Source organism: Macadamia integrifolia, chromosome 13 (assembly GCF_013358625.1).
Source record: "Macadamia integrifolia cultivar HAES 741 chromosome 13, SCU_Mint_v3, whole genome shotgun sequence".
NCBI lineage: Eukaryota > Viridiplantae > Streptophyta > Magnoliopsida > Proteales > Proteaceae > Macadamia > Macadamia integrifolia.
The window spans coordinates 7,124,742-7,144,438 of NC_056569.1; the positions used below are offsets into that span (position 1 = coordinate 7,124,742).

The window sequence follows — 19,697 nt, forward strand, 5'->3', positions numbered from 1 at the left end:
AATAAAAGATAACAAATATTATCAAGTAAAATAAAATCCTAGAATATTCTAATAATCTTAAACCCAAATCAGTAATTTGGAACCCAAATTGGATCTGGTTCTTGGTCTGGGTTTGGGTCGATCCATCGTAACGCTGCTACATCAATATCAAGTACAACAAATGCACTGGATAGAAGGAATGATATTTTACACATTAGAAATGTTAAGACAACATGGAGAAGGCAGGAAATGTCTTGGATTGGAGTCACAAGCACAGACATAGTGTTCATAATTAACAACGGATTTGGCCTTGCATAGAGTGATTGGAGGCACATGTTCATGCGGCTGATGTCAAGTAATACACTGAGCCAAATGATTGACCACACTAAAATCAATGTGAGCTCAAGGTGTCGCCTAAGTGACAAAGTGTGCCTTGATACCCAAGTATCCAGACCTACAAGATGAAGGAAACATACCTGGATAAAGAAAAGAAACCTGTTACATGGCAAATATACCTGGAATATGGTAGTCACTTTCTGGGCCTTGTACTCACCAAGTCATTCCTGAGGCATAATGATGCAGATTCAAGATTCAGGTTGCAGTACAGGAGGAAGAAGACCAGAACTTAGCTTGGGTTCCGGATTGGACCTGGTTTAGATCAGTTTTCCAGAATTACTTAGGACCTAGTTCACCAATGGCCTGTAGATAGGAGAATCTTTCCTACTTTGTTTAGATTTCTTTCTTTTCATGTTTTGTCCAGGATTGATTCTAAGTGGCTCTCAGCTTTCCTAAAACCAGTTTAAATCAATCTTAATCAAAGTCTTTCAATACATGTAGAGGGCTAGGCCCTCCCTACAATTTACAGTTGAATAGAATTGGCTTTTGTCCCTAGCTCTGCGACATTCAGAGCAATAGTTTTCTGTGAGATGCAGTAAAGCCTTGGTGGGATTCCTCAATCACTTATCTCTTTCTCTTCTTTTTTTCTTCCTTCCATCAAATCAAGTGATGAGAGGGAGATGCAGCGAACCCTTGGTGGGATTCAGCGCATGCTTTTCTCTGCTCGTTTAATTCTGTTTTGCTTGATAATATCCTGCAAGTCATCTTCTCCTCCTGAGTTTTACTTCTAGTTCTGATTCTATTTTCAAAAACTCATCTTTCCATTGATTTCAAAGTCATATTTCAAGCCTGATTTTTTAAAATCACTCTATTTTTAAATATTTTCTGAAATCTGGTTTCAGATTAAAATTCTACTGTTTCTGCTTAGTCTTTGTTGCTGTTTATCCATAACTCTGTTCTCATTGATTGCTATTCTGAATCTTCTAAACTAAACAATCAAATTCTAGTTCTTGAGCTATCCTATCTCAAGTAGGATTCTCAATATCTTGGAATCAGACCATTGGATTACCTTGATATTTTACTTTTCTGCTCTCCTAAGTAAACTGAGCACTCGACCTGCATATTGGCCAGATCAGACCCACTTAAAAAAAAATTGATTCTGACTCATTTTAGACTACCCACTAGTATTCTGATTCATAGTTCCTCACCTGCATTTCTGGACATTCCTTGAATTTATGAAACTTAATAACCCTAGGTGGCTAGAAACCCATTACATCATGGTGGCTTGGGCTAACCTTGGCACTAAAACAACCACGCTTCTTACTAATGACGAGCTCCTTACCACTTCTCTGCTCGTTATGGTATTGAAATATCCCCTATTATGCTGCACCAGACAAGAGATGCTCAACTCCTTTCCATTTGATTATTTACTTCTTTCTTGCATTTGCTTTTCTCTTCAAGGAGGAGAAGCAACAGAAACAACTTTATTCACATATTACCTATAAAAAAAAAACAATTTTATTCATAAAATGCTATTAATTTACATAGCTGTCTGCCGGAGGCCGTGTCTTGGAATTAGTGAAGGTAATTAGCTCATTCCATGATGACATTATCTATCAATTAATTATACCTATCTTAATAAGGACATGCATTTTTTTTCCACTTGTTTTCCCCTCAGAAAGTGTGAAGGTGATCACAGACATCTCTGCAGTGCAAGCAGTGATATTGAGCTCACAGCTGAAAGAAATGTTGTGGAATCTTGGTTCCCAGGATATATCTCTAGTGATGTACAAGCCCATCAAACTTATTTATCATCCCAGAGAACCTTTCTTTATCATCAGAATGGTAATTTCTTTGAGCATCGATTACTTTTATTACTAAAGGTGAAGTTGAAGTGTATGCCAAAGAATCACTTTCCCGTTAACATAAAGCTGGAAAGTTTTGTTAAATTCTGATTCTGGCATATATATATATATATATATATATATCATGTTTGCTTGTGCAACTTCACATTGACTAAAAAAAGTCCTTCAATGTGTTTCACAGCCAAAGAAGATCACTGCAGTATTTCCTATGCGTTTCAGAGACAATACGGATGTGATTATTGCGACAGCCTTCTTCCAGGTTGTTGGCTAATATAATTTATAAGTGTGTTATATCTTTTGTGAAGAATGATAGCATTCAAGTATATCCTCCTCATCAACCTACTTGAAATAAAAACAGGAACTCATGGATGTGGGATGTTCAGCAGAATGGGTCAAAGCACCTCCTTGCACCTGGTCACCCATACCTCCTCCAGAGTTAAGAGGAGAGACTTTCGAAGATCTGAGCACAAATGGAGGATTCGTCTCCTTTGGTAAGAATTTCCAAATCCTAGTTTTTGACAGAAACCAATTCAACCTTCTGGTGCATGAGGCGAGGACAAAGACCAGAGGATGATGTTTTGGCTACTGAACAAGTCCCTCAAAAGGCAGTGGCACCCAATCATGTTTTGTAATATCAGGAGTACATTAGTTATGAAATGAAAGGGATCTAACAGATGCACACATGTATTACCACCATGCAATAGAACATAAATTCACAAGTACATGGAAAATAAGTGATGGCACTAAATATTTAGAAGTTGATTTTCCTTCATATATGGAAATAATAATAAATTTTAAAATTATTTTAGATTGGTAAACTGATGGATGTACTTACTCTAAGACATTTCCACATCACATGTTTACAGATATTTTCTCACGTCATGTTGAAGGAGAGAAGCTTGACAGGACTGCATGGAGTCTATTGAACTTCTATGCTTATGTGAAGTATCATGTAAAGGTAGAAATCCATTTTTATCTTGGGTTGTTTGACGATTCTGTAAATTACCACTGCTTCCTACATATCTGGCTAACAATACTTGATTCTACAGTGTACCCGAGGTTTTATACAAAGAAGGATGAGGAAGCGTTCGGAAAGTCTAGCACAGGTGATGGATCTAAAACTGAAATGCTCCTTTATTCCCATATATGTCTTATTAAATTTCAACCCTCTCTCCCTGTCCAACTTGCAGGTCCTGCAGGAATCAGGGATAGGAGAAGATGAACAGTACAAGGAAGTCCGAGGTGAATATATACAAACATATATATATATATATATATGTGTGTGTGTGTGTGTGTGTCATTTAAAAAACCTAAAATATCCCGAGACCATAACATGGCCTGTTTCCCAGATACTTCAAAATGTATTCCATGTTGTATTGGATAGGTATATTTTCAATGAAATTTCATGTCAGCTACTTGAAAACATAGTTGTCATGGCATCTAGGCCTGGATGCAAGGCGACACCAACAAGGCGTCCAAGGAACCTGGGCACCTAAGGGACGCCTTGACAACTGTGCTCGAAATGCCAATGCCCTCACAATATGTCAGTAAATAGAATATGGCTGGTTATATCACTAACAGAGTACAGTCATACACAATGGCTTCAACATTTAACCGTTTACTCAGGAGAAGGATCAGGTAACATGGTTCTTCTCTCTTCTTCCAGACCTTTGGGTACTCTGAAGAGAACTGCCAACCATTAAACAGTTGCAGTAAGTTTGTTAAGGCAGTTGATTTTGATACATTTTTTCTAATGAAAACCACGTGGTTTTGATGCAGGGTGTAAGTACATGAGGAAAGTGCTAACCTTCTCAAAATCAAAAATCTTTAAAGGGAAGTGTTACAGTTTTAGCAAGAAGGTCAAGAGAATCCATTCCCCAATTAAACTTCATGCATTCAATCGGTTCCGACGACGATTGTTGAAAATTCCAAAATTTAATTCCATGAAGAGATATGGCAAATTAGACTAATTCTAATAATGCCCCAAATTATGTTTCTTTGCAGTCCTAACTTCATGATCTGTAACATATGGAATGTATGCTAGAAATTTGTGATTGTAACAGCATTGAAGCAACCACAAAGAAGACACTATTGATTTCACATGATACAATTATGCCTAGCTGAGTTATGTATACAAAAATTCTCATTCATCTGACTATGTTCATGTTTGAAAGTGAAAAAAAGAAATTAAGCCCACATGCCATGCTAATTATCAAGTCTTGGGAAATATGCAAATCCCTGCCGATGCTTGAGGATGTGATCGTACCAGACGTTATAGAAGCCCATTGTAGTAAAGTGAATGATTTTGAAGTATAACAAACCAGACATAATGGTCATCTGTCCTTTGGCCTTAGATACAATAGTGCTAGGGCAAAACTGTCTCTGAAAGCAACCTTTCAGATTCCATTGGAACTAGTGAAGCTAGTTTATACAAATTAGTTAAGCCTTTTTCGGGACTAGGAAGAGGGTCATTGTGTCAATCAGCAAACAGCAACAAAATTTTAACCACCAAAGACTCTCAATGCAAAAGTTGACTGTCCAATTGATGGATTTTGTTGCTTGTTTGTAATATCTCACTCTTTCAGTAAAGCTCCTGCACTTGAATCGGCTCTACAAGATATTTTATATAAAAAACAATCTAATTTCATAATTTTGGAAAGTGAACAGGAAGAATATACAACTGGATTATGATTAGATTATGAGCTACTACAGGAACAAGATTTTGTGTGTAAAACAACATAAAATGGAACAGAACATGAAGCTACATACCTGTAGAAATGAGCGAATGTTTCACTGAAACTGATCGATTTCATTCAAAACAAACTTTTCTGTAACCAAATACACAATAGCAAAGACTCGACTAGTCTACTCCAACTCAGATTCCGGAAGCGGGCGCGTCAACATACTTTCTGACTCAACATCTGCCATTGAAGGACCAGCCCCCTCCCCACATCTCAAGTTGCGATTCCAAGATAGAGCCCCAAACAAGCTGAAACTCATGGTCAAGATTCCAATCAAATGTAACACAAACAGAAGATTTATCAGAGCCACACCTCTTAACCTATCATCCTCCAGATCGCACTGAACATCAGTGGTCGTTTGTGCAGGAGACATTGAGATCTTACGACAACCCATCAACGAGAAGGCGTCAGAGTACAAGGACAAGCCAGCCTGCAAAACCCAAGTCCCCTTGAAAATAAGACCTGAAGATAGCGCCACTTCTGCGAAAAACGCTGTAGGCCTGAAGGAAAGGTAAAAGCAAGCAGCAGCACATACGAGTGTGAGCCCACCTAACAATTCATAAACACGGCCACCGAGCCCTGTAATGCCCAATCCCATCAGCGAATACTCTATGAGAAACGCAATTCCAGCGAAAACATAGACAAGACCTTCGTGCATAAGAAAAGGGTCAATGTTTTCTCGGAGAATCACCAAAACGACGAGGACCCAGAAGAGACTAATAACTGCTGCTTGCTGAAAGAAAGCGAATCGATACGTCGAATGACCAGAGAACGTCAAGAAGAAGAAAATCTCGGAGAATGAAGCAATGGGAAGGGCAATAAGCAGGATGTATAAATCAATATTTTTCCATCTGGGTTCTGACATATACCATATCTTTGATCTGTAGACGCATGGGTTCTTGAGGTGGAGAGAGAATGCGCAAAGGAGTCGACGAGTTCCAATTGGGAAGAAGAAGAGAAATGCAAAGAAATTGGTTGCTAATGATCCCATTTTCCAGTTCTGGTTTCCTTCTATTCCCTCCGTTATGGAAGAAAAAACAAAGAATACTTGTCTAGTCCTTCTCTATCAGAGATCCAAATCCATAACAGAGTAGTTCTTTGCGCGTTACCCTTCACAATTTGGTGGAAAAAGTTCCTGCAGAGATAGGTTAGGGGGTAGTTCAATTCGTCTAACTATGATCCAGGTTTACAGAGGAGAATAAAATATTTTTTGGGAGAAGGAGTTGCCCGTCTGGAAGTAATGTAAGTTGGGAATGAGAAGGATCGATAAAGCCCTATGATTTGTTCATCGTTATTCATGACCGTTGACTAGGGAAACCAAAGCTTGAGCATCATGAAGACTGGCAGTGATAATAATTTGGGCTGTGGAATCTAAAGATGTGGAAAGTGAGGTGTAAGTTTGGCCCTGTGAACTCAAGCCTACCCTGAACCAGGACAGGCTTAGGCTGGGATTTTCAGGTTCGAGGCTTCGGTGGAAGCTTCAACCAAGTGGGCATTTCCACTTTTCATTTGAGGTGAGGGTAGGGGGTGTCAACGGCCCGGTTTGGTGTGGTTTTGGTCCGGTTTCATCGGTTTCGGTGTGACTTTAGAACTGATCGAAACCGACCCATTTAGGATTTATCGGTTTCGGTCCGATGTCAGTTTCGGTGTGGTTTGGGTTTGGGTTGGTACCGGTTTGGATTTATCAAGTTCATTTCGGTTTGGATCGATTTTTTAAATCGGTATGGAGAACCGATATGGAACCATTAGGAAACAACCACCTGTTGACCTGCTTAAGCATTTAGGCAATTCAATGAATATTTGAAAAATGAAAAACAACCAATATATTTAACTTAAAACTAGTTAACTATTTAACTTAAAACTAGTTAAAAATTCCCCATTATATTATTATGTTTGGAGATTGTTAATTAACTAGGACTTGATGAGATAAAGAAAACCAATTCAAAACAAGATTGTATCTATAGAGACCTTATACAGCTTGGAGCCTTGGACGAAGACAGGTAAAAATAGTTTGAAGGGGAAAGAAACTGAAAGCAAAACTCAAACAGAATTCCACACTATACTAGGAATAGAATTCTCACTAAGACTAGAATTTCTAAAGAAACTTGGAATTTTGAAACTAATGAAACCGTGCACCATTCTTCTTCTCTTGGCATTGATGCTAGTGCCTTGATACTTCATCTGGATGCCATAGATGTCCTCTGAGTCTGATGGCTTCCATACCTCTGCTAGAGATGATAGTACATTAACAAGTTTCTTTACCACAACTTTGGGAATCATTGAAGTATAATGGCACTGTTACCACAGCTTTGGTGATTTTGTCATTCAAAAACTTTGATACATCATTCACAAGCTTTCTCAACACCTGAAAGCAGAAAGAATTAGTGTTTTCTCATTAGCAAGATAAATGAAAACTATATTTCAAACCTCACGAGTGAAAAATAAAATTCAAGCATACAGTAGAACACTAATACAGGGAAAAGTTTTCCCAACAAGAACAGCAGCAACTACCGATTTATCTTTCTTACAATATATACAAATTAATTATAATTGAAAATATTATAAGGCCTAAAAGATGAAAAATAATCTACAAGTAGAACAAAAGATATGACAATAACTCCAGTAGATCCAAAAGCTTTTAAACTAAACAAAGCACACACATGAAAAGCATAGTTGTCAAGGTGGCTAGATGACCCAAGGCGGTGGAGGGGTGAAAAACAAAAATGACACCAACAAGCCGCCAAGGCACACCTTGACAACTATGTTAACAGGAATCTAGATCAATTGTACATGCTTTAAAATTGAGAAGACTCACTTACCTCCATAAAAAACGAAACCAAGTGCTGCAGTAAAAGATACGACTGGGAAAAAAATGAACAAACAGTTGCACATCAACAAGTGAAGATATTATGTAGAAATATTAAGAAAAAAGTCAGAAGGACCACCATGAGATCCCTTAGACTATAAAGCAATAAGGCTATAGTTCCAAAGACAAACTTGCAATAAATATCTTTCCAATGGCTCCCACAACACTGTTTTCATTTATCCACAGGTATATCCAAAGACAAACCTTATCAAATCATCTACAGTTAGACCATACAGAAAATAACAAGCAATAGAGGCATTATAATACCTAAAGCACTAACAAATGTTCAACTAATGAATATATGTAACAGAATAAACCCCTTGAAGATATAAATTTGGATAACCTATGTGGTTGTGCAACTACCACAACATGCAAAAAGCAATAACAACCAGCAAACAAATCAGAGATGTTAGAATTTGCAGGTACCTAGGAAGGTCTTTCTCTTGTTGTAGGCACATTGAGCTTATCCTTCTCTAGGAGTAGGACCAGCTGAAGAACTAGCTACTGCACCTCTCTCCTTTTCAATGTGCAATAGTTCTAGTATATTTCCAAGTGCATTATCCGCATCAGTGGGATCATCAAAAGGCTCAGCTACATACAAAGTAAAATAAGACATTAATTAACTAATTAAGACAATTAAAAATGAAAAATATACTGAATGAAAAATTACCTCTGAAGTCTATATCAAACATCCAATCCCGAAGGCATATTAATGCTTCAGCATTGGTAGGTAGGAGTTTGATCCGATATTTATCAATAACACGGCCCCCTGCGCTAAAAGCTGACTCTGAAGCAACTGTGGAAACTGGTATAGCTAAGACATCACGAGCCATTCGAGTCACATCTGGATACCTTGACCCATTTGCTTTCCAGAATGCCAACACATCATACTCATCATATTCATTATCATTGAATGGGACCTTGGGTTCATCTAGATATATATCCAATTGAGATTTATTTCCATTATCCATCTCAGCAAGCTCGGATACCATAAATTCCTATGAAAATTGAGAAATAGCCGAAATATGAATCATTAATAAGATTAGCAATGAATGTTGAAAACTTGTATTAAAAAATAAATCAAAATTACTATCAAAATGTAAATTTACTTACAAATCTTGTTCTAGATCTCCCAAAACGATGGGTAAGTGTAGGAACATCATAGTCACTTGATTGCATACTCTTGTACTCATCAAACAATTGATATAAAGAATTCCTCACATTGTTGCACATTGTAGATGCATTTAAGTCCAGGTTGCAAAGCTTAGAAAATGCCCAAGTCACAAAACTAAGTTTATAACAAGGATCAAACACCAAAGCAATAGCCAAAATTAGACTATATTCACTCTAATATTTGTCAAATTTTTTCTTCATTTCCATTGCCATTGGCTTCATAAAGTTGAGCCCATGTGATACCTCTTCTAATAAACTTTTGTGAATCTCCCAAACATTTTCAAAATATAAATTTGCTGTGGGATACTTGGAACCAGAAAGCAAAACAGTAATTGCATAGAAGGGATACAAAAAACTCGTTAATCTCTCAATCTTCAACCATTGTTCAGAACTAGGACAAGTTTTAAAGTTGTCATCCACTAGTCCAAGGTTCTCAAATGCTTTACAATAAAATAATGCAGAATCAAGCATGAGATAGGTTGAGTTCCACCTTGTGGAGACATCAGCACGTAAGCCCTTACTACTTTGTAATCCCAATTGCTTACAAATTTTCAAGAATTTTATTTTTCTTGTATGTGATCCTTTCACATAGGCTATACTAGATCGCACCAACACCACAGAGTCATCTATGTGTTTCAGTCCATCTTGTACAATAAGATTGAGAATATGTGCACAACACCTATTATGAAAGTGTAATCCTCTACATAAAAGAGCATTCTTCAAATTCAAAATTTTCTTCAACAAGTCAACAAAACAGAAATTAGCTGTGGCATTATCTAAAGAAAAAAATTTTCGATCAATACCCCAGTCAGACAAGATTTTTGAAACTATTTCACAAATATGGATGCCAGTGTGTGGAGGTGGCATGATGCAAAACTTCAACAACTTCTTATGCAACACCCAATCCTTATCAATGTAATGGGCAGTCAAAGCAATGTATCCATCATTAGTGATAGATGTCCATAAATCACTTGTCAAAGAAATCCTCCCAAGAAATGAATTAAGTAAATTCCTGATTCTAATGGACTCCAAATTGTATAACCTCAAAATATCCGCCATTTGTGTGTTTTGAGCAATATGGGTATAGCTCGGAAAAAAGGTATGTAATTAACTCTCTGAACTCCTCATACTCAACAAAAACTAAAGGTAACTCATGTCTCACAATAAGCTTCGTAATTTTGTCCCGCACAAAATCTTGGTCAACTTTTTGGTCTCTTATCATCACTTTCCCATCATTTACACCCAAAATCATTTGGGTGCTTGTGTTTCCTTTGTTTTTCTTTTTTGGGCAATGTAGAATATGTCTCCTAAGGCTTCCAGTTCCATTAATATTACTATCAGTCTTATAAACTTGCTTACATCTTTTACATTCAGCTCGATTCTTCCCATCATCAAAACCCTGCCCATCAATGATTGTGAACTCATCCCAAACTACACTCCTTCTTTTCCTTTTGGTAGTTGCATTTGTTTCAAGTGTTACGACACTTGAAGGTTCTGTTGATGGAATTCCAGGAATATATCGTCCATCATCAGACATAACATCAGCATCTGACCCACAATCGGGCTCATCTTCTATATTGATGGACATTTCTATAATTAATAAGAAAACATATGACATGTTAATAAAATAAGAATACCAAGCATTACAAATTCAAAAATGACCTCTTTAAATTAGCCCTATATAATACACTATTGCATGCTGAAATTTGATTCAAAATCTCATATTTGAAGAAATTGAAAAAACATAAATAAGATTCAAAAATAAAATATAGAAGGATAAAATTGACTGAAAGGATATACCTAGGTCCTAGAGGTTGGAGTACCAGAGAAAGAACTGAAATTTGTAGAGAGAGAACTTGAAGGTTGCAGGGGTCTCAAATCGGCTGTTGGAGGAGGGAAACATTAGTTCTCAATTAAAACATAAGCTTTACAGCTTTACCTGTCATCGCTGTCGATGTGCAAACCGTGCAATAATGAAGGAGTGATGTAATTTAAATAAAAATGAAGGGTAAAATAGTCAAGTGAAAATGTCTGACGCATCTTTGCAAATAATTTATACAATATACAAAAATAATTACCAAATCTTGACATAGACCTTCAATGCTTATATGCACCAAACTGAATTGGAAAGTTCTATATTATGATATTAAGGGGGAAAACAAAGTAATACTGATCAATTCAGTCCTTCAATCCCCTCATTTCAATCAATCAGTAATACATAAGATTACTTTTCTTATAATTAGGTAAAAATGACTATAAGGACAAAAGACACTAAATAATGTACATGTAGAGATAGATGCAGGTACAAAAATGGTCTTCAACAGAAAGAGAACATAGATGTGGCTCGTGTGCAACTATATATTGACAACTAACTATTGTATCACCAAGAAAATCAGCAAGTTATTTTGCAGTAGTCAAAACTCAAAAGTCACAACACAGGATTTTTGCACTCCATAGTCAACCAAGGATTTACTCATTGTGCTTGACTCCAAAATATAATCAAGCAACTCTCTTTCAGCAATATTACTATCTTGACTCAACAAAATAGATATTGAATTAGAGATTCTTGGCTTTTTCATCACCCTGCCTCTAAGCTTCCTTTGCCTCCTTTATAATTTGATGTACAACATTCTTGTGTATAACAAGGGGAGGATCAGAACCTCTCCCTTCCTCCCTTCCTCCCTTCCTCACTACATCTTGCAATTAGACCAGCTGGGTGAGGATGGTTTTTTTGTATTATTATTTAATTGGTTATAATTTTTTATCTTTCAAACTTATGAAAGTAGGGACATGATTTTATTTCCAGGAAGTAGGATATAATCAGACTAGGTTTATACAAAACTCACCTTGTTGCCCCTTCCTAATTAGAAGACATTAACAAAGTTTTAAAATGATGAACTACTTTGTATATGTATAATGCAAACAGGAGCCTAGAAAAGGTACCACAGATAGAGATAATGAAAGAATCATTCCAAAATATGTGCTTGTGTTTGAGAGAGAGAGAGAGAGAGAGAGAGAGAGAGAGATCCATCATGTATGATATCATCGTTATTATATCATATTTAGCATCTGGAAATTTAAAAGGAAGTTTAGTTGTGACAATTCATAATCATCGAAATTATTGTTCATTATAAACCATAGAAACTGTGAAAGGAAATCTAAGCTCCAAAATTAATAGAAAATATTTTAAATCACCATTATCAATGGCAAAAAGAACGTGACAGGGAATGTCATACTCACGGAGATCAACGACGCAAGTCTATGAAGTCCCGAGGTCATTGCTTGCTGAAGCCATGGTACAAGCATATGGACCATCAAAAACCAGGTAGAAAGTATTATTGGAACACCCTTGAACAGAGAAAATCCTACAGATTATGCTATTCAAAATAAGACTTAAAGTCAACATGGGCAATTAATAGCAATTCGGTGAAAAAGAACCGCACTCCACCAATGGAAGAACCAGAAGACAATCAACTACTTGCAACTAATACCATGACCTTGGACAGCAAACAATTACCTTTTGCAGCTTAATATAGATTCATATGCCTCTATAGCATCAATCTTTGCCTGGTTTCTTTCAACATCATCTAGCATCATTCTTCACATGCATCAGTTTTTGGACTGTAACAAAGGATGTCTTCAAATAAGATTTGCGGAAACTAGACAAATGCGTTTTCTGCAAAAATCGAGCTATGTAATTAGGCACACATTTGACAAAGAATAAAAAGTAAAACATAAGCATAACACTCCATCGATTTACCGTCAGGGTCAGGATGGCAGCAAGCCAACCCAATCTTAAGCACCGCCTCCGTGTCTTCCACCTTGTAGGCTTGTACTCCCCTGCAATCCTCGAGTCAGGGGCTTCGTCCGCTTCGATGAGCCTCCCTTTCGCTGTTTCTCATAAATCTTTTTCACGGTTTCACCCAATCGGCCAATCGATCAGCAGCGGCTCGTCATCAGATGACTTTTCAATGGGTCTCCGGCCGCACGCCACCTCCAGCACAAACACCCCATAAGGCCATAACTGTACTCTGTACACATCGCTTGCCGCCGTCGCTATTACGTTCGCCAACTCCGGCGCTAGGGCCCATGGCCATAACCGCTGGTCCGCTGGCTGTTGGCCGCTGCTGCCTGCTGCTCACTCGCTCACGGCGTCATGGCGTCACCAACCTGGGCTGCCTGCTTCTCACTCGCTCTTTGAAAAATTAGGGTTTTCAGGTTTTGAAAGGTTGAAGTGTTTTGAGGTTAAAATGTCGAATTTGCAATTTTGTATTTAGGGGTTAAACGGTGGGCTCGGGTTGGTTTGGATCGGTTCCGGTTTCGGTGCATATTTCCGGCGCTTTCGGTGGCCCAACGGGCTAACCCGAACCGAACCGAGACCGGATTCAATTTAATATACAAACCGAAACCGGCCCAATAAGCCACCGGTTCGGTTTGGATCGGGCTTAATCGGTTCGGTCCGGTCCGGTTTGGATTTTGACACCCCTAATTGTACGAATATTGCAACCGAAGTCTTCTCCCTTTTTTTTCTTCTTATTATTATTTTTTTAAACTCTATAGCCACCACCTCCTTCTACGTCGCTCTCTCTCCTTCTCTATTAATACTAACCGCCTCCCTCCCCTTTTGTTTGATATATATATATATATATATACACAATACGTGGGTTGGGTTGGGTTGGGTTGGGTGGGGTGGGGTGGGGTGGGGTATTACAGACTCGGCCTTTTCAATCAAGTTACAACAAAATAATTTGGTGAGCCGGTAATTTTAAAAAAATCCATTAAATTATTAATACCGACATACCCATTCCAGTTTCTGTTCCATTACTCTCACAGCGTCCCACTTCTATTGCCTCACCGATCATTCCCTGGATTATTGATCGACTTCAACACTGTTGGCAGCACTGATGTCGCAGCTCATTCACATATTTCCAGTCTAAGTACGAATGGCCGCTCCAAATCCCGTAAACCCACTCATGGTTGCCCCTACCGTTCCAATGAACCCAAAGCCTGCCCATGGGAACACTGGCTCTTTCAAAGGCTGTTATGCCTCACCATTATCTATCTTTGGCCACCTACTTCATTGCACAGATTATTGCCCATTTACCAAGGATGATATGGGGATAAAGCTTTCCCCCAAAGGCTACTTCAATAATGCTTTAACTCCTCCAATCTTGGTCAATAACTGGCCTTGGTCTGATATACCGATCTGGCAGTTGCATGATGTGGCTGGTCCAAGTTCAAGAACACAAGGAACGCGCTACTACCATCTTAATGGCATTCCCTTACAAACTGTTGATGTTCCCATGCATGGGTTTCAGACTTTGGATACTATTGGTCCTCCTTTATCTGCGGATGTACAACTTGTGGTGGGGCATCCGGCTACTTTCCCGCCACACCAGATGGAGGATGTTGAGGACTTCTCTCTTGCCTAATTATTCATGGATAAACAAACAGAACCTATTACACCTCTCTTTGATAGCTCCACCCACATAAATGTCAATAACCCTAGCACTTTGGATGGAAATATAGGCCCTGAACTGGTGTTTGGATCTTTTCCACCCATACCCTTCACCTTACCACTCGTCCCTACCATTCCCTGTGAACAATTAACCATTGAACGCCGCCACCCCGCTTGGGCAACCAACCCAATTCATGCCTGGCCTTACCCAAACTCCTACTTGCACCGATTTGCCTGGCCTTAAACTTCCTACTTCAGCCTCCATTACAATTCACCAACACTTTTACTCACAACATGAGCCTAAACCAGCCGCCCCAATCTCTAACTCAGGCACAACCATTATACCATACTGGGACGGTTTTCGATTTCAGTAGGAAGAAGAAGAGAAACTCCCACCCAGCAACCTTCAACTTGAACTCCAAAGCCTCAAAGCTTTCATACTGGAATCCATTACATCTTCTTCAAGACCTATACAATTGTTCCAAGCACTCAAAGTATGGCTTAATGATTTCACTTCAGACTCTGACTCCTCCCCACACAAGGATGAACAATCCAACACCCCAACGATGGAGAATAAAGCATCAGATGGGAATCAGGCTGCTGACTCGTCGGACCAGGTACACCCTTCCCCTCATCCCAACTCTTTTTCAAATATTGGTCCTAATTATTTCTTTCTCATATTTTGTATTATTTTTTCATGGTATAATCTCAGCCAAAGAGCACCCTCTTACCATTAGTTTTTCATTCTCTAGTCTTGTTATATTTTTTCATTCTCGGGTCAATCGAAACAACTTAGCCTTTCCTGCTTATTTTATCTGTATGGTTTATATCACCTACACCTTTTCATTTTGTTTTGTTAAAATGATAATTTTTTCATGGAATACTCGTGGTTTGCATAGTACATTAACAAAAAAAAATACCTTTTCCATCACTGTAAATCCATATGTCCAGATTTTATTTTCTTGTGTGAAACAAAGTGTAAGGATCATGAGAACTATCAATTGCCAGGTTTTTTCAATTTCTATAATGCCAGATGGCATATCAATAGTGAAGGTGAGAGAGGGAATAAGGGTGGGCTTTGGGTTCTTGCACCAAGCTAGATCCGTGTTCACAATGTCCTTTATTTTCAACATTTCTTAGCACTTACTATAAATGATAGATTCTGGGGAACTGGTGTCTCATCTGCCCCTATGCACCTCCACAGGTAAATTTGAGAATATTTTGTTGGCATTCCCTGCAAGAATTTATCACTTCCCTCTCCATACCCTTATCATAATTGGAGATTGGAATGAGATACTCTCCAGCTTGGACAAACTTGGAGGGTTGCCTTTCTCTCTCTCCATGGCAGGAACCATTCTTGACCGCCTGATTTCCAATGAGAATATTTCTGAACTTAAATTAAAGGGGTCTTGATATACATGGTCATTAAAGAATGCCTAAATAGATGTTTTGCATCCCCTGATTGGATTCACCCCTTCCCTAATGCCTCTGTATCCAAATTTGCATCCAATGGATCTGATCATAACCATATTACACTCAATCTCAAAGGAACTAGACCCCGTTTCAAAAAATTGTTTCACTATCAAGATGCTTGGTCTCATCACCCTGACTTCTCATACTTCTGCAATACAACATGGCAGTTGTATAAAGATGATAATTTCATGACCAAATTGACCAATTTTAGTCGATTGTTGTCCAAATGGATCTACTCAACATTTGGACACATTGACACGCTCAAGTGAGGATATTTTGAAAAGATAATATCCCTGGAATCTCATCTTATGGATGATATTAGCTACTCACAATTACATGAGAATATCCAACAGTCACAATGGATCTTTGATGCAAAAGAGGTATTCTGGTTCCAGAAATCCAGACATCTTCATATTACTTATGGTGATAGAAACACCCGCTCCTATCATGCCATTTCAAAGCACCATATCTGGAAGAGGAGAATCGATTTTATCTGAAATGCCAATAATGACCTAATTGATGACACACAGCATTGCCCGGGAATTTACCTTATTTCTTAGGGACCTGTATAGGACCTCCAATCCACTTGACCCTTCTTTGTGGAATGTTTATTCCCAAAGATTCTTCTAGAAGAGAAACAGAAATAAAAAAGGCAATTTTTGCAATAGGTCCTTATAAAGCACCTGGGGGCAGATGGTTTTCGAGCTTGCTTTTATCAGAAATTATGGACCATGATTGGATCTGATATCACCACATTTGTCAAGGATTTTTTCTCCCATTATTCCTTCCCATATGGAATCAATCATATATGGATTTGTCTGATCCCCAAGCGGGATGATGCTTCCAGGGTGGAAGAATTTAGACCAATTAGCCTCTGCAATGTTTCATATAAAATCACTTGCAAAAACAATGGCTAATAGACTACGACCATTTCTCCCAAGCTTCATCTCACCATTTCCGGAAGCCTTCATTTTAGGTTGCCAAAATTTTGATAATATCATCATTGCTCATGAGATATTCCATTTGCTAAGAGGAAAAAGGGTAGGACAAGATTTGTTGCTATTAAGCTTGATATGTCAAAAGCTTTCGATAGGGTCGAATGGAGCATTATCCGAGCAGTTTTTGAGTTCTTGGGCATTGGGGAACACTGGTGTGACCTAATCAGTAACCTTGTATCATCGGTAACATACTCCATCAAATTGGAAGGCTATTTATTTGACTTTTTTTTAGCCATATCAGAGTATTTGACAGGGTTTCCCTCTGAGCCCTTTCCTTTTCATAACTGTGATGGAGGTTCTGTAATATCCCGCTTCTTAAACTCGGTCTGATTTCGTGGTTGAACCGGTTTAACCATGCAGGAACCGAGCCAGAGGATGTTAGAGCGGGTTCCTTATGGGCTATGATGGCACGGGTGACCTTAAACACCGGCTGGCCCGACAAGTCCGAGCCAGTGCCAGAAGAGACGGGAGTATCCAAACCGTGTACGTGCACCTACCATAAGGCTATGTACGGATAAAACAGGTATTATATCTGTATTTTAAGATATATATGTAGGCTACAATGTATGCCTGGGGTGGGGTTTGAGCCGAGGTCCGAGCCCGGTCAAAATCCCAAGTTTTGACTCTCGGATGGGTATGTCAGGTGGGTACACCCACCCACCTGAGTGACCCATCCAACACTATTCACTTAATTAGGAATAGTATATAAGGCTTTATGATTTCTTTTCTTTCCATTTATTACCCTCGTACGTTTGGTGAGAAAAGTAAAGAGGAGAGAGAAAAGAAAGGGAAGAAGGAAGGAAGAAGAAGAAAGGAAGGATTTCAGTGGCGCCGAAGCTAGATCTTGCTATTCCGGTGCCGGGAGAGTAATCTTCAACTCGAGATCTACAGTTGGAGGTAAGAAAAGCTGGGTTTTATGAACATTCACCATACCCAAGCTTTAAACCTTTGATTCGAGTATGATTTCTTAAGATCTTGTAAACACCCTTTGAAATGATGAATCTAAGGTTTAATAGATGATTTATGTGTTGATCTTGAAGGATTTGAAGAGATATTGACACGGTAGAAGGAGCATTGTGAGTTGGAAGTGTTCTTGAAGGGTTTGAAGTCATTCTTGAGCAAAGAAGGTATGATGGTTCCTCTCACTCGAATCTAACTTAGATCTAAGCTAGAACCATCCTATAGGACTTTAAAGGTGTGAAGAATGGGGTGAGAAAAGCCCTATTTGGGTCCCCAAGGAATGGAGGAAGTTGAGAAGAAACTGGGGTTTTTCCGCCAAAACCGGCGAGTACAACCGGCGGGTCCCTACCCGCCTGAGAGCACCCACCTGAGAGGTCAGGGGGGTCCCTGGCCAAACCGGCGGGTAGGACCGGCGGGTCCATACCCGCCGGTCCAAAACCAGCGGGTAGGACCGGTGGGTAGACAACCCACCTGAGTGACCCACCTGAGTGGCCAGAATGTGATTCTTAGGTCCGATCGAGCCCAAATCGGACGTGGGACCTTCTTTCGACATTCTAAACACGATTTTGACATCGGATTTCATTAATTTTGATTCTAAAATGGTGAAGTACTAACCCCTCTCAATTTTGTTAGGTTCACCAAAGCCTACCCGATTCGCTCCGGATCTCACCCGTACCGAGCGGGAATCCTTGTACGCTACAAGTAAGTGGAGAGAGGACGTTTGGCCTTGTTTCAAGGCATTTGTTTGGCATTCATATAACCATATCTAATCTAGTCATGTCATCATGAGTATGCTATATAGAATAGTCATTTCACACATTGATGTGCACTTATACTATGTTTATTTTTCAAATGCAAATGGAATGAGATGTTATATGTCGAATGTGTACATCATGTTGCATAAGGCATTGATAGACTAGATGCCGTGGTCGGCTTGGAAACGAATGCATTGGTGGCCCGTGGTATGGGACACGGTGGCACTATGCAGTCGTACTACATATAAGGAGCATGCGGTATTAGGATTTTCACCATCCCGTGCTACGACCCTTCCCAACAGGGGTTAAGGTGTTGGGTTGCCATTTGGGGGGAAGCAGGGGTCGCGGTTGTCGGACACTGTGGCGGTTAGGCATTACGCCCGGCGAGTCATGTAGGACAGTCGGCAACCCCGGTGGTATTTCAAGAGGGCCAATCGTACTGCTTTTAAATTGCTGGAGTCAGCACTGTCATTTAATTTATTTACATTTCTGTTGAGAGCCGGTGGACGGCATTGTCTTTATTTTTCCGAGTACTCACGGTGGGCCTTCTCCAACAGCCCTATGGGCGTATCGCGGGAGGGAGTTCGCGGCTCGTACCCGGAGTATACGCGCACTGTGGTTGTAGTAGCACTAAAACCAAAGACTTAGTAATGTTGATTAGGTGTATGTGATTTAAAATGAATTGCATGGCATGTAGTGCATATGATGTGTTGTGTTGTGTGGACTGTTGTGTGTGGTCCACCTCTCTACTTACTGAGCTAGTGAGCTCATTCCACGTGTACACCCCCTTTTTAGATGATTTTGCAGGTCATGCATCTGAGGAGCATGGGGTGGGTCCCACAGTCGAGTTTCCTGAAGAGGACTGGTGGACCCCTGAGGAGTTTGAGCACGGCGTAGACTGCGCGTGTGAGAGCTGTGCTGCGGGACAGCGGTTCTGAGGCCGAGCTGAGCTCCAGCCTTGATATCGATGCCGAGCTGTGTACTCTGATGATTTTGATGATTTCCTGTATATACTTGATATTTGAACTTTATTCTTTTTGTGTATATATCATGCCTTCGGGCCCAAATGTATATAATTATGGTATTATCATTT

General features: G+C 39.3%; 2 protein-coding genes and 2 long non-coding RNA genes across 5 annotated transcripts; 1 reads left to right on the forward strand and 3 right to left on the reverse strand.

Moving 5' to 3' along the window:
* Positions 1–1,812: 1,812 nt before the first annotated feature.
* LOC122058615 (actin-related protein 2/3 complex subunit 2B) lies at positions 1,813–4,376 on the forward strand. Its single transcript, XM_042621249.1, has 7 exons — positions 1,813–2,160; positions 2,362–2,439; positions 2,539–2,671; positions 3,047–3,138; positions 3,230–3,286; positions 3,371–3,422; positions 3,960–4,376. Exons 1-7 carry the CDS (start codon positions 2,062–2,064, stop codon positions 4,148–4,150), a joined length of 702 nt encoding a protein of 233 aa, XP_042477183.1. The 5' UTR covers positions 1,813–2,061; the 3' UTR covers positions 4,151–4,376.
* A 669-nt stretch (positions 4,377–5,045) lies between these two features.
* Positions 5,046–5,912, reverse strand: LOC122058962. The gene has a single exon (XM_042621680.1). The coding sequence runs from the start codon at positions 5,910–5,912 to the stop codon at positions 5,046–5,048; it is 867 nt and encodes a 288-aa protein (XP_042477614.1).
* Positions 5,913–6,843: 931 nt separating this feature from the next.
* LOC122058750 lies at positions 6,844–8,297 on the reverse strand. The gene is made up of 2 exons (XR_006133904.1): positions 8,214–8,297; positions 6,844–7,286 (listed from the first exon to the last, which is right to left on the reverse strand). It is a non-coding gene; the product is annotated as an uncharacterized LOC122058750 (long non-coding RNA).
* Positions 8,298–11,972: 3,675 nt separating this feature from the next.
* On the reverse strand, positions 11,973–12,845 carry LOC122058654. 2 transcript variants are annotated; one of them, XR_006133863.1, is made up of 3 exons: positions 12,721–12,845; positions 12,478–12,636; positions 11,973–12,325 (listed from the first exon to the last, which is right to left on the reverse strand). It is a non-coding gene; the product is annotated as an uncharacterized LOC122058654 (long non-coding RNA). The 2 variants fall into 2 exon arrangements; XR_006133862.1 differs by lacking the exon at positions 12,721–12,845 and having other exon boundaries at positions 12,478–12,697.
* Positions 12,846–19,697: the final 6,852 nt, after the last annotated feature.